Here is a 13,170-nt window from a genome sequence, read left to right as displayed (position 1 = left end):
TTAATGCTCTAATACGATCTGTTCTATCAATTTTTACAAACTTGAAATGGTGTTTATCAAGGGCCAGCTGGCCAGCTGGCCAGCTGTGATGCTCGTGCGAGTGTCCTGGGCAAGCCAGAGAGTCGAATAGCCCTGATAACCCAGTTTATCGACGACGCGATAATGGCCTGTAGCATATCCTTATTCATAGTGAGATAATACCTCGCTCAGTTTGTATTTCTCAAGAGACTCCACGCCATCAATCCAGGTGTGCTCGAAACGAGGACCCTTTCCACATCACTTGGGTTCGTGTTCAGGTTTACAGAAGGATGAATAGACGAGCAATGCCACCGCAGTAAATCGACAGCCTTGAAACAGTTCTATTAACAGTGAGCGGAAAGAGCTGTGGAGTGGTCGCTTCCTGCTCCACATTCTGATGAGCCTAGAGAGAGCAAATGTCCAGAAAGGGCATGTACTACCCGAAGAAGTTTCCCCTTAACAAACCAAGTCTCAGGCAGTTTGTACTCATTTTTTTCCATCATAGCTGTCCATAAATCCTAACGAGCCCCTCCTGCTGAGTATTTAAGCCTAATTGGCCTGTTCGATATCGTCGAAAGAACCCTCGTTGTGGGCTGCCAAGCTTGGAATCGCAGGACGACGCAGGAAGACTTCGTCCTCCTCTATGGGCATCTCCCTTGGAAAAGTGACGTCTATCAGAGTAGGCCACAATGTTAGGTTCGAGTGCGATGCCACGCTTACCATGTAAGACCGAGTGAACATGATAGTCCCTAACGAATAATCAAAATCAAAGCCATTCACCCTTTCTGGTGGATATATAATCTCTCGATTTCAGACTTCATACCCGAAGCAGCCTTAACAGTATACCCTTTCCAAATAAAGAGCTTTAAAAGGCGTGCAACGACGATCTTGCTGAGAAAATTGTCTTTTGGCTTCAGCCAATACCGCCAAATCACAGTCGTCTTTCCATTTCCGGCATCTTTATAGAACAAGTTACCCTGCCAGAAATCGAAACCCGGTATCGGCGGCAAGCAGGCATAGACATAGTGACGAGAGGCCGTATCACGCTTGATGATGGTCTCCTCGACCGTACTGTTGTCCGTCATGGTATATGTGATACTGGAGCCCGTTTCGTTGAAGTTCTCGGATGTCTCCCATGTCCATGCGCCGGGCAACCAGCCGTAAGGCTGCATCACTTGACTGAAATCGAGATTTTTGGGCAAGTTCTCCCAGACAAAATCCAGAGGTACATCAACCGTGATGACATTGGTAACGATATATGTATCTTCTTTGGGAAGATCAGCCGACATTCGCTCAATCTCACGGGTGGTAGGCATAGTTGTTTGTCAGGTACTGAAGTGGCAGTCAATCGAAGCACAATTATCTGAATACCCGCACTATGACGCCTGTTGCAGTCGGCTCCAGGCAGAATCAGATTTAAAAATTAGCGACAGACCTATTTGCAGCTTTGATTTCTCGTAGAGAATGGGATTTGTCATCCGCAGTTACCACAATGAAGTAATGACCTCATTGACAGACAGTGGCACAAATGCCAATCAGCTGATCAATAGAACTTCGCTACTTTCAAACTTTCCTCGTTCGCTGAATTAAGATAACTAGCGTGCAACACTCCCAATACAGGAGTAACCGAACCATAGATCAGCCCAACGACTATTTCCTTTCCTGCTGTCATGCGGCCCCGAGTTTACACGAGATAACGCTAGCTACATGCACAGAATTTGTTTTACGCTCTAATACAATATGTTCCTACAATACGCAGTGAAGAGTTAATCTCGAAAAACAAACGGCACTGAGATTCGAAGCCTAGCGCAAAGCAATTCTGCGTAGTATTTCCAGCTTTTTGCACTATGCCCAGTCTCTGTCCTCCGTATATCTTGGAAAGTACGGGTAATTGATACTGACATTTCGTTGCACAAGTGCGAGAAAATTTCGTTGTAACCCCACAATACAACTTTTCAGCTGTCGAATGAAATCTAAATACAAACTCCGGAATATCCTAAATACCCACATTCATTACATCACATGCATGTAATCACATGCCAGCACATGTCACTATGCTTCTGTTTGGTAGATTCAACAGAGGTTCTGAATGCCAAAAGAAGTTTGTTGGGAAGCTATACGTAATCCAACAATCAAACTTATATTTACCCTATACGTTCACTGTATTCCTATGACTTATTCCACTCAAAAAGGTCACCATGATCGGAACATCTCCCGCGGAGTACTTCTTTATTCGGGCTTGCATCCTATTCCTTCACAACATTGCACCTATTAGCACTCTATATTGCATTCAATTATTCCTCATCCAATTCTTTCATCTGCCAATTTATCTCAAACGCATACCCTACCCTATCCAATTCTGGCTCACTGCAGAGGCAGTCTTCTTCGCAATTGTTTTTATACCACTCAAATACGCTTTTCGCCAGTCTCCTATCTACCATGGATCTATATCTCCAGAGTGCAGAGAGATATTGTTTAGGAATTGCCATACGAACGTGCCAAATCCAGAGAAATATATCAGCCGGTGGCTGATGGTCTCCGAAGGTGAATACATCAAGCGTGATAACGTGAAAGACTTTATCAGATGGGCATTCTTTGGACCAGGACATACGTGGGAGCAGGACCAGCGGAATGAGCAGGAAATTGAGACCTATACCACAGAAATTGAGAAGATGATTGGACGAAAACTGTCACCGGGAAGGATGGATGTGAAAAGCCTAGGACAACTTCTAAATGAAGCAGGCGGTTCACATCGTAGTCTGCTGTGGTACACTGTTAGTTCTCTCTCTCTCTCTCTCTCTCTCTTTACTCTATGTGATGGAACCCTATCAGGCTGAGAATCAATTCACCTAGTGTGTCTTTGTGGTTGACACAATAATGTATTTCAAGATGTTGTGCCATGGATTCCACTTCCATCGAAGCTCGCTCTTGCAATTCTTTACCGTCTTCCCATGTCGCCCTCTCACGATATTCACGGCCTACCTATCACCGGCGCGGCATCTCACATACTGGCATCGACGGCATACATCCAAGAAACGGCTACCCGTACTATTCATACATGGTATCGGAATTGGGCTGTACCCTTACACGACCTTCCTCCGAGATCTCAACAGGGAGCTAGGGACTGGGGCCACCAACGATAGTGAAGTTGGCATCATTGCACTTGAGATCATGCCAGTAAGCTCTCGGATAACTCATCCGGCTCTGGCAAAGGATGTGATGGTGGGTGAGATCATGGAGATCGTCCGGTATCATGGGTGGAGCAGATTCGTGCTTGTGTCTCATTCTTATGGTTCCATAATCGCTGCACACCTCCTTAAGTCCAATCGTTCTGCTCCGCTGATTGGGCCTACGGTCTTTATTGATCCGGTCTCGTTTCTCCTCCACCTGCCAGACGTGGCATACAACTTCATAGCCCGCCAGCCAGCACGAGCCAATGAATACCAACTGTGGTATTTCGGAAGTAAAGACATAGGAGTTGCGCATACATTGGCAAAGAGGTTTTCCTGGGTTGACAACATCATTTGGAAGGAGGACCTCCGGATAAAGGTCAGAGAAAAACAACAGGAGGGTAGAAATGTTACAGTGGTTTTAAGTGGTAAGGATTTGATTGTGGATGCCGAAACGGTGGGGCGGTACTTGATGGGTTCAACAGCTGAAGGCTGGACAATTGACAAAGAACCAGTCCGAACATGGAAAAACAGGCCCTGGGTGGGATACGGGCTTGAGCTGCTGTGGTACGAACAGTTGGATCATGCTCAGGTCTTTGATTTTGAGAATACTAGGCGACCTGTCATCAAGGCGATCTCTGTTTATTCAAACACAAACTGAGACAGTCACTGACCGATATATTCGTCCATAAGTAAAGAAATCAGGGCGATATATTTTCTCGGTGTTCGTCACTAAGTTTGTATGGCAGGGCATGCTTATTCATGCAGACTGTTAAGTCTACGTAATACGCAACTTTGTCGTTAAGAGGTAGGGAGCGTGTCCTTTTTCCTTTTCTCTTGTATTACTGAGTGCCTGGATGTTTCGCAGCCGCATGTTCTTAACTATGTGATTGTTCCTGAATCGGTCGATTCTGAAGTAGAGGCCCTTGATTAACAGGACTGACTTACCGCTCCTGGGATTCGCTCATAGATAAATGCTCTGCGGCGTCTGCGAGTTTACTAGATAGTTAATTCCCTCTTTGCAATGACATGAATCCTTTGGAATATGAACGGTGTGTCGGGTCAGCCATCAGAGCCATTCCCGCTTGCCCTCCCAGTGATGTCCTGCCAGTTGGCATTAAACCGTCTTCTAGTGCTAGCCAATAATCCTTCCTCCTCATGCTCCTCGGCATCTTCGTCGAACTGCCTCTCGCCCAAGTTCGGGGCGCGTAACAGAGACGTGAGAAAGGTGACAAGAGAAAAGCCTATTTTATTGATACATCGTTAGCTCGAGAACCATTTGACTAGGACAGGGCTACTCTTAAAGGAAAAGATTCCCTACCGAGAAAGAGGAATTGGGCCCAAAAGAACACGGCGCCGAAGAAAGGAACATTCAGCGTGACGCGATTAAGGAAGGTGCTGCCAATACTGGGTGTGCAGACTCGCTGTGCTGCGGGGCTGTCTGCCAGTTCCGAGCACGGTCTGATAATATCTTTATTGTTTGAGCAGTCCGGCTGGTCCAGCGGCGGCCCAGGAGCATGATCACAGAAAGTTTGTGGCCCGAATGTTGCGTACTGCGGAGCAACTACCATCGAAATTGAATAATTCAACGCTAAGATGATCAGCATCAACATAGCGGTCGCTAGGAGTAGATCCTGGGGAGACGTGTGCCCCTGTCGGATTTGGAAGATTCTGATCCACAAGAAGCGGATTCCCACTGCAGCAATCCCGGCAATAGAACTGCAGAAGAAAAAAAGCACAAGCACGGTGAAAATAGCATAGTCAACGGGAAAGATGTTGGCAGATTGGACAAGAGCCCAGTTAACGGGATTGAAAAAATTGACGTGTCCGAGGATATATCCACAAAGGATCTTGCAGATCGAGTTTTTTGCTTTGTCAACTGAAGTCAAAAGCATAGATACCCATGTAATGGACGCGACCAAAAGTAGTAGAATGCCACCCAGAAGCTTAAAGGGACGGCAAATCGCTTCGATCTTGAACCATACCCTCACCAAGCAGCTCCAACCTTCGCCCTGAGCTTCTTCTACCAGGCGTTGTCGCTGAATAAGCGTCCTCTCCTCCCGTGCAAGAGTATCGAGCTCCCTGCGATCATTGGACGATAGGATATCGGGGTTCCCTCCGCAACGTCCTTCCAACTGACGTTGCCGCTCACGATTTGTCTCGAGCTGTACTGCCGTACTGGCTCGCAAGCGCGGGTTGGAGATTGATGGGGCGGTCTTGATCAAGCTGATTGGGAAGAGAGCGAGACCCGCGGAGGTATATAGGACATAGAGGCAGATTCCGATGGTCATCAGCACCCCAAGGGCAAAAGTCAGAGCACGTTCCCCATCTGCATCAATTTGTATCAGCTTCGCGGCCCCAAGAATCCTAAGGGAGGTTGCGAATGCTCACGATTCTCAGTCAATAGTTTCTTGAAGTAATCCAGCTCCATGCCATTCTTGTTCCTCGACACTGGGACGAAAAATCCGACAACGAACAGGATAATCGCAATAGTAACGAATGACATGGTGTACTTGAGGGCCCCCCAAAGCCGCTGCCCAACCGTTTGCTGACCTGTTTCTGTCGCCACCTCATCATATCCATCATACCAGAAATATGCAAATGGGATTCCCAGGAGACAAAGCACTGCATCCAACGAATACAGGAAATAATACACGACTGTCAAGGAGGAGGTTATTTTGTCAACCTCATCCTGTGTAGCCCAGTCTTTCCGCTGGCCAAGCTTGGACGAGGTTGTCGATGAAACAAGCGCCACATCCACCGGCAGAACAAGCACCGTCGCAAGAAGACTGGTGATCGCGATGACGCATGTAAAAGTCACAGATGGATAACGATCCCGAGGAGTTTGGTAAATATGAACAAACACAGAAGCCACTGCAAGCAACATAGCTACCACAAGCGCATACACGGCCCAAATCAGGGATATCTGAATGAGTGCCATATTGGACACCTGCTTTTGGCGGAATGTTTTGAAGCATGGGCGATGTCATGAAGGATGGTAAGAATGGGAAGAATAGGTTAGTACCTAAAGCAGCACCTAGGTGTTTATGTATAGGAGTAGTTTAGATAGCGCGGTGGCTGAAGCCTGATGGATGACGATGCTTGTTGAATTCTCGGGCGCCTCTTTCGTCATCGCCCTCAGCATGGACTAACGCTTTTGGGACTGGCTGGTGTGCATTTTGGTTACGGCAATATCCGGTCCTGGGGTCGCCCCACACCGATCTTCGAGGCTGCGTGGGCCGGGCACACATGGTGGTTTAGGTTTCCGCACCTAGAACGAGCGGCAGTGGGACTGACTAGTTTCGTGTTGTTTCGATATTGTTCGGCCCGCTTCCGCCGACTATGCATTTTTGAATCGGATCACATATCCCGTCTTGGCAGAGCGACCTTTTCTGATTCAATGTGTTAGAAACACTATGTTGTTCATTCATGCAAGAAAACCAAATGAGTGTACAGCAATACGTAGTATTGCCATACTTAGTGTCATGAATGCCACACTGTAGGTCCACCACTGAAATTGGCCGCATTTATCGGAGTCATGCTTAGTCCGACAGAGTTCTTGATAATCGTAATGTCTTTTTGAATGTTCTGTGTGCACTTGGCCGCGTCTTGGACGTGCTGGAGGATATCCCCGATCGCAGGCTGTCTCAGGACCTCACCGATGAGTGCAACAGTCGAGGCCACGTACTGCTGTACTATTTTCCAACTGATCCTCAGACTGTCGATAGCAACCTTCCTCCGGAGCTAAAGTACGCTTGTCGATACTAGGTATACCATCTTGTGCAATGCGCCAACTCGGATAATATGATATATAGTGCTTTGTCTCGTTTATCCTCAAAGGAGTATTTTTCCGGGTCTCTGGATCAAGAAGAAAGTCTCGAAATAACGAGTGAAAAAGCCGCACGGGCACCGTTTCGTTATCTAGCCCTCTTAGCACCGAGTATAGTGGGTCTAGTCGAAGGCGAACAAGCCGCTCTAGAAGGTCCCGAAGCTTTGCAAGTGAGGGAACCGAGAGTAGACTCTCTAGTGTTACGATAGCTCCGATTACTTACTGGAACTCGGAAACTAGTTTTCCTCTATGTTACTTGTGTTGTCTGCCGAGAAGACGATCAAGAACAGGAAGATACGTCCTATCTAGCTTAGATTAGTCGTTCTGGCGTGCTAAATCTTAGTGAGACTTTCTATCGGGTCCCAGTGAAAATAAATAACGGAAGAGATAATACCACTAGCTTTTGCAGACCTTCGTCGCCGGGCCAGTCTGATAGTAGGATGCGTTCTGTTCTAATCCCTGTTAATCGGTAATCAAACAATAGCAATATGTCATGCCCAATGACTTCAGGAGGTTTATCATCGAGAACAAAGTCCTTACGGTCATCGTCCGCAATCTTTGAAAATCCTATATGAATCGGTAAATCAGGTCTACTAGTTAAAAGAACTCGTAGACGTACAGCCCCTTGACTTTATAGCTAGGGGAGAAGTTGGAGTATTAGCCGAATGTCACCATCTCCATCATATTCATCTAATGCGTCAATCACCACCACTATGGCCTGTGTAGGGATTTTAGATCGCTCGAGGCTGTTTAGTGGCTAAAGAAGGAGTTTTTCGAACTGTTCCCGCATTGTCTTTGTTATGATATCAGGGTTCTCGCGGACTATTTCCTGAAGGACTGGGGTAATCTCAGGAATGTTAATGGCTAGTTGCCTTGCGATTCTCGGGAAATTTTTCCTTGAATTCCTTTCCCGGAGGCCGAATCTCGAGGCCGGGATCTATAACCTGGAAAATCGAGGATTGTTGGCGCGCGATGACCAGAGCGAGCGATCGTAGAAACTTGACTGGAAGCGGATAGCCGTTATTCGCCAACCGCAACACATATTCTACCAGCGCTTGCTCCTCTTGAGGGGTGAGGTACTGCTGTTTGGCGGCCTTATCGGCAACTGAAGGCTTGTTATTGGCCCGGCGCCACAACGTTGATGCGAGAATCCCCGTCGATCTCGACCGGGTTGCATAAGATGCCCGCCTCTGGAGTTGATTGGCGGGAGATATCGGGCCAACTTTGAGCGCAGTATGCTTACTGCAAGGTGTCTACTGCTTCAAATTGGGTCATGGAAATTGTCGGATCGTGAGAAGGTATTGGGCTATATACCGCAACTTATACGGTTTGGAGCAAGAAAGGGGATTCCAGGACATGTTACTGTATTTTAGATATATATTGAGACTGTTTTCACCTCTAGCTTAATTGAGATTATCTTGAAACATCTTCCACCGGTCAGAATCGGTGAATTCTGTCAAAATCTTGAGAAGGCTAAAAGCTAGAGAGTCTTCATGTGTAATGTTAACACCCTCAACGAAATTTGAAGCTGGTGAAATTACCTGACTTATGGTTTTCTTGATCACTGTGGATGGATCTACCAGACTAACTTAACTGTCGCGTGTTCAACAATCATAGTTCATTTCCGCGAATTCCGCTAATAATGGTGATGCAGTCAGTATCCCTGATTTGCCCAAATACCTCGCGGGTGTGATCGTTGAAGAATAGGTAACGATTTGAACACTGTTGATTAGGCATAGTTGGTTGCGTATAATTTAGTGATGAAACAAGGACAAGTATGACTTTTTATCAACAGCCTCTAGACTAAGCCTGAGCATAAGCTAAAGCTTTCAGAATCAACCTTTAATAGCAGCCTCTACCTATTGAAAACAAGTGGAAAAACGAATAATCTCAGTTAAGCAAAAGAAAATAGGGATAACGTGGACGTTGATAGGGTGGACATGAACAGGATCAATGTTTGAGCAAACTTAGGTGCATTTGTTAAGTTAGGTTTCACTATTTAGCAGTTTTCACCAACACCGTTTGACGAGATCTTGAGTTAAACGGTGGATTTTGTGGATTTTGGATGAACCCCACACCATGCTACCTTGAGTCATTCGTCACGTGGAGTTCGGGGTCTACGGGGTCCCCCCAAGGGACAGGAAAATGAAGAACCGAAATTTCTGCGGATCGCCTTAAAGGCAGGCTCACATAATCCTTCCTCTCTGGGAAGCTAACTCGAGAGTGACTAGGCCTAAGCTAAACTAAATCTGTTTCGAACTATAGCACGTGATGTCAAGGTATGACTACCTATTAGCGCCAAGCCGTTCCACTTAAGGTTCGCTCCTTCGAAAAGGATAAGAGTGGCACTGGATGGCGATGAAGCATTTTTTCTCTATAGATAAGTTATTTGCGAGGAACTTGGATTTGATAGTGTATACGGTCCCTACTGAGCGATATAGCAATAACTCTAGGTGCAGAAAATGTAGAGATGGATTTCAATTCTAGACCTGTACCCATACAACGTATCGTAAAGGCAGCATGTATATGGATCTGATGTCTATTCTTCCTGCATTTCGGTCGTTACTTTTTATCCTTAGAGGTCGATGCTGTAACAGGCTGTTGCCCGAGAGTGGCCATGTGACCATGGCCTTCATCTTGCTTTTGCCTGCTTCCTCATCGGACCCACACTAGCTTCCATATGCGGTATCATATTGTCGTAGCCATGCACGAACGCCCCCTTTCCCTTCCTTTCCCCAAGATTGTTGTAAACAGTTCGTGGCCTAGTTAGATTGAATCAAATCGGCTTTAGCCCTTCACAGATGCGGTCCTGAACTTTCTTCCACTAGACTCACGTTCCCTTGTAAGTTAGCAGGCTATCTCCTACCCGTGGACACGTTGGTGGGGCTCTTCCGCTTAGCGGGCGCTAGTGTCTTTCATACAACACGTTACATGTTCGTTTTTTACCTGTGTATTAGCCTCATCAGGGCCTTTATTTCTTGTACCTTTCTGACGCCAAGACTTTCACTAAAATTGATATGCTCCAAGGCAATATGATTACGATAAGGTAAGAAACCAGATTTGGGAAAAAGATAAACTAAAGGATGCAATCCTTTCGTTTCTACCCATCTCAGGTCGTTTGGTTGATGATCTTGGCGTAATAGTAGTAAACAGCGGATTTTCTGTCAGTCCGTGTCGGTCTGTAATTCGCCCCGCTAACATTTTGTAATCCGCGTTTGATAGAAGCAATCACAAAAGCATTCAATGATTATTGTTCCAGCAGCTTCAAGGAAATATTAATGATGTTGATTGGGAATGACGGGGGTCGAATGTGCAGGTACCTGGTGGGCGTTTCACCACATAGGGCATTTCATGTCACCGGGATGGGGGTTAGTTGCCATAATAGTCCCCGAATCGAGTCGATGGTTGGTGGTACCAGAGTTGGCGCCACTAACTTGGAAGTTTACCCCGCAATCAGGTGACCGCGAGGTTGGTCAGGGGAGCTAATCTTCTCGATCTCATATTCCTGATATATCCACAGAGGTTTATGCTACGGAGGTTTCCTGTCTATTATCAAAATTAGTAGTGGCCACGCAGCGACACTTTACCTTCTAACCGTAGAAAGGAGCCCTTTTATTTAATGATCGGACAATGCCAGACATGGAGCAATGTATTTTATCTCAAGTACAGTGGCGGCGCAAAAGTCTCCAACCTCCCCTTGACCGCCGCTTTACACCGCCTTTCCTAGAAGTTGTTTTTTCACAAATCACAGACATTGGAAAGGTGAAACCGTAATGTTTTTACATTCAGTTGTTCTAGAAGTCATATACAATGATTTACCGATAATTCCACCGCAAAAAGCAAGGGAAAATGATAGAAAACCGGAAATAATTTTGGCGGGCAGAATATTACATCAGCAAATGGTGGTCGGAAACTTTTGCGGTGCCACTGTACATTACAAAAAAAACGATCATGTGACATTATCCACAAATACGTTTCACCGTCTTACGAGAACCTAACTGCAGCTAATATTAATATCGACTAGCGCGGTTTTGGAGAATTAATTCTTGAGCGGACGCGCGGGAATCTGATTTCGAATAGGGTGGCAACCATTCAATGAAGTATGGATAGAATGAATGAATGCGGCAAAATATTCTTTTGTTGTTTGGGAGGTGCTCAAAACCGTGCTCAAAACCGTGCTCAAAACCGTGCTCAAAACCGTGCTCAAAACCGTGCTCAAAACCGTGCTCAAAACTGTGCTCAAAACTGTGCTCAAAACTGTGCTCAAAACTGTGCTCAAAACTGTGCTCAAAACTGTGCTCAAAACTGTGCTCAAAACTGTGCTCAAAACTGTGCTCAAAACTGTGCTCAAAACTGTGCTCACCCTCCTTCTGAATTCTCCTTGGTGAGTTGAAGTGGTAAATTAGCATAATCGAGGACTTGCCAATTCAATGCTGTATTGTCTATGTCTGTCTTGAGTCACGCAATAAATTTTCAGCATCATATCACGTTGATTCGGCGAGCCAAAAAGCTTCCGATCGTGGGAAGATTTGCTCCCCAATATGTGGAATTAGCAATTTGTGAGTCTAGAAATATTTTAAAACAAGGCGCATAATTTTTGAGCTGATTTCAAGTACTAGATTTTTCTTTGCGAAGTAGCCACTCCGTCTAAACCCACGATTAGAGCCCGACAAGACAGCTTCTCGCGGAACTACCTAGACTAAAACCCGACCTTCATTTGATTAAAAATCTCAAGACCGACGTAGATAATGGAATAGCGGTTGCGCTATTAAGCGAAGCTTTAGTTTTGAGCAACAGTTTTAAGCCAACCAGATTTAAACCCCAGTTTGCCCTCTCCTAATCGTCGCTTATAACGGCAATGCTCTGATATTCCCTTGCTCTTTGCTCAGGAAATTTCTGTTCTGTCTTTCACCCGCCTTTTGCATTACTATCCACTATGCCGAGGGTCCCCGCAGTGCCCGCTCCGGCTCGGGTTGTTCGAAGGTCGGCGGCTGGCGGCCAGACCTCCACGCGAGCACTTCGAACTTTGCGCACCGGTGTCGACCAAGCGCCCCATTATGTGTCTAAGGGTGCTCAGATACGATCGACGGTAAGCCTTGCCTAATGACAGGCAGGGTGTGAGGCGGAAATAACTAATTTTGTTGCTGGTACGTAGGGTCCAGCCACGCCGCCTCCGAAAATGACATTAAGGAAGGAGATGCCCACAGACTTTGAGATCGTCCATGAGAACTGCACCAAGATGATCAAGTCGGCCGAAGAACGGCATCATCGGCTGATGGCTCGCCTCACTGAGCAGCAGCAGGAAGCTTCCGAAGCCGAGCAGCGGTTTCGCGCCGAACGGGCGCAGCTGAACGCAAGGGTCCGCCAAACCACCTTGGAAAAACAAAAGGCTGTTGAGGAAGTGCGAAAACTACGAGAGCAAAACTCGGCCTTGCAACAACGCTTGGATACCGTTAGTTCGGATTGCCAGAATCACATCACGCGGGACGAATTCCATATGACGTTGAAGGAACTGCATAGCGTCTCATCATCGGTCACAGACAAGATTACTTCGAAGATGAACGAGTCCCAAGAGTCTCAGTACGTGTACTTCGGTACGTGCTTGCCCGGGCCGGACGTGGCTCAGGACTCGTGGACCGCGCAGACTGGCCAATTTACCATGGCGGAGAATCCGCTTCTACCGGAGAGTACGGGGCCACTGTTTGATGCATCGAACCCTCAAAACCTCTCTGAATTTGACACATACGGAACGATGCCTGACGGTATGAGTTGACAGTGAGTGGCAAGCAGCCTGTTGCTATCCCTAATATTATTACTTTTAAACCGCAATCAATTCGAAGTACATGTGCGCCAGTATCTACCAACAGGTTAATGCTCTGCAGACAAGCTGTGCATGATTCGGGTTTCTCATCCTAAAGTAAACGTAGCACACTCCGAGATCAGACTAAAACTAAGCTGTTCGTTGATTGAAGCCGAACCCTATGGCCAAGAAAATGGGGAAACTAGCTTAGACAGGGAAGCTCTCGTGAAACATCGCTTATATGTTCATATCCCATATCCCCGGACATATTGTCACTGTTCCTATAAGTGAGAGGATCGGAGTGTAAGGCATACTAGTGTCAATCGGAGGCTAGAGAACACGTTGACCAAAGG

The 13,170-nt window shown here is 46.5% G+C and overlaps 5 protein-coding genes across 5 annotated transcripts; 2 read left to right on the top strand and 3 right to left on the bottom strand.

The window, feature by feature from the left end:
* Positions 1-794: 794 nt before the first annotated feature.
* Positions 795-1,334, bottom strand: N7496_006039 (uncharacterized protein; the record flags this gene model as incomplete). The annotated part of the gene is made up of 1 exon (XM_056698968.1): positions 795-1,334. One exon carries the CDS (start codon positions 1,332-1,334, stop codon positions 795-797), a length of 540 nt encoding a protein of 179 aa, XP_056554381.1.
* An 882-nt stretch (positions 1,335-2,216) lies between these two features.
* Positions 2,217-3,849, top strand: N7496_006038 (alpha/beta fold hydrolase; the record flags this gene model as incomplete). The annotated part of the gene is made up of 2 exons (XM_056698967.1): positions 2,217-2,792; positions 2,872-3,849. 2 exons carry the CDS (start codon positions 2,217-2,219, stop codon positions 3,847-3,849), a joined length of 1,554 nt encoding a protein of 517 aa, XP_056554380.1.
* Positions 3,850-4,250: 401 nt separating this feature from the next.
* Positions 4,251-6,129, bottom strand: N7496_006037 (uncharacterized protein; the record flags this gene model as incomplete). Its single annotated transcript, XM_056698966.1, has 3 exons — positions 4,251-4,432; positions 4,510-5,517; positions 5,580-6,129. The coding sequence occupies 3 exons, from the start codon at positions 6,127-6,129 to the stop codon at positions 4,251-4,253; spliced, it is 1,740 nt and encodes a 579-aa protein (XP_056554379.1).
* Positions 6,130-6,876: 747 nt separating this feature from the next.
* Positions 6,877-7,954, bottom strand: N7496_006036 (uncharacterized protein; the record flags this gene model as incomplete). The annotated part of the gene is made up of 5 exons (XM_056698965.1): positions 6,877-7,235; positions 7,274-7,322; positions 7,412-7,584; positions 7,690-7,763; positions 7,797-7,954. Coding segments are annotated over 5 exons (813 nt in total), but the record flags the coding sequence as incomplete, so codon positions are not given.
* Positions 7,955-11,953: 3,999 nt separating this feature from the next.
* N7496_006035 (uncharacterized protein) lies at positions 11,954-12,790 on the top strand (the record flags this gene model as incomplete). Its single annotated transcript, XM_056698964.1, has 2 exons — positions 11,954-12,106; positions 12,173-12,790. 2 exons carry the CDS (start codon positions 11,954-11,956, stop codon positions 12,788-12,790), a joined length of 771 nt encoding a protein of 256 aa, XP_056554377.1.
* Positions 12,791-13,170: the final 380 nt, after the last annotated feature.

Source organism: Penicillium cataractarum (assembly GCF_028827025.1).
Source record: "Penicillium cataractarum strain IBT 29864 chromosome Unknown utg000005l, whole genome shotgun sequence".
Taxonomy (NCBI): domain Eukaryota; kingdom Fungi; phylum Ascomycota; class Eurotiomycetes; order Eurotiales; family Aspergillaceae; genus Penicillium; species Penicillium cataractarum.
Note: the sequence above shows the minus strand (reverse complement) of the source record. Positions and strands in the feature narration are given on the sequence as shown.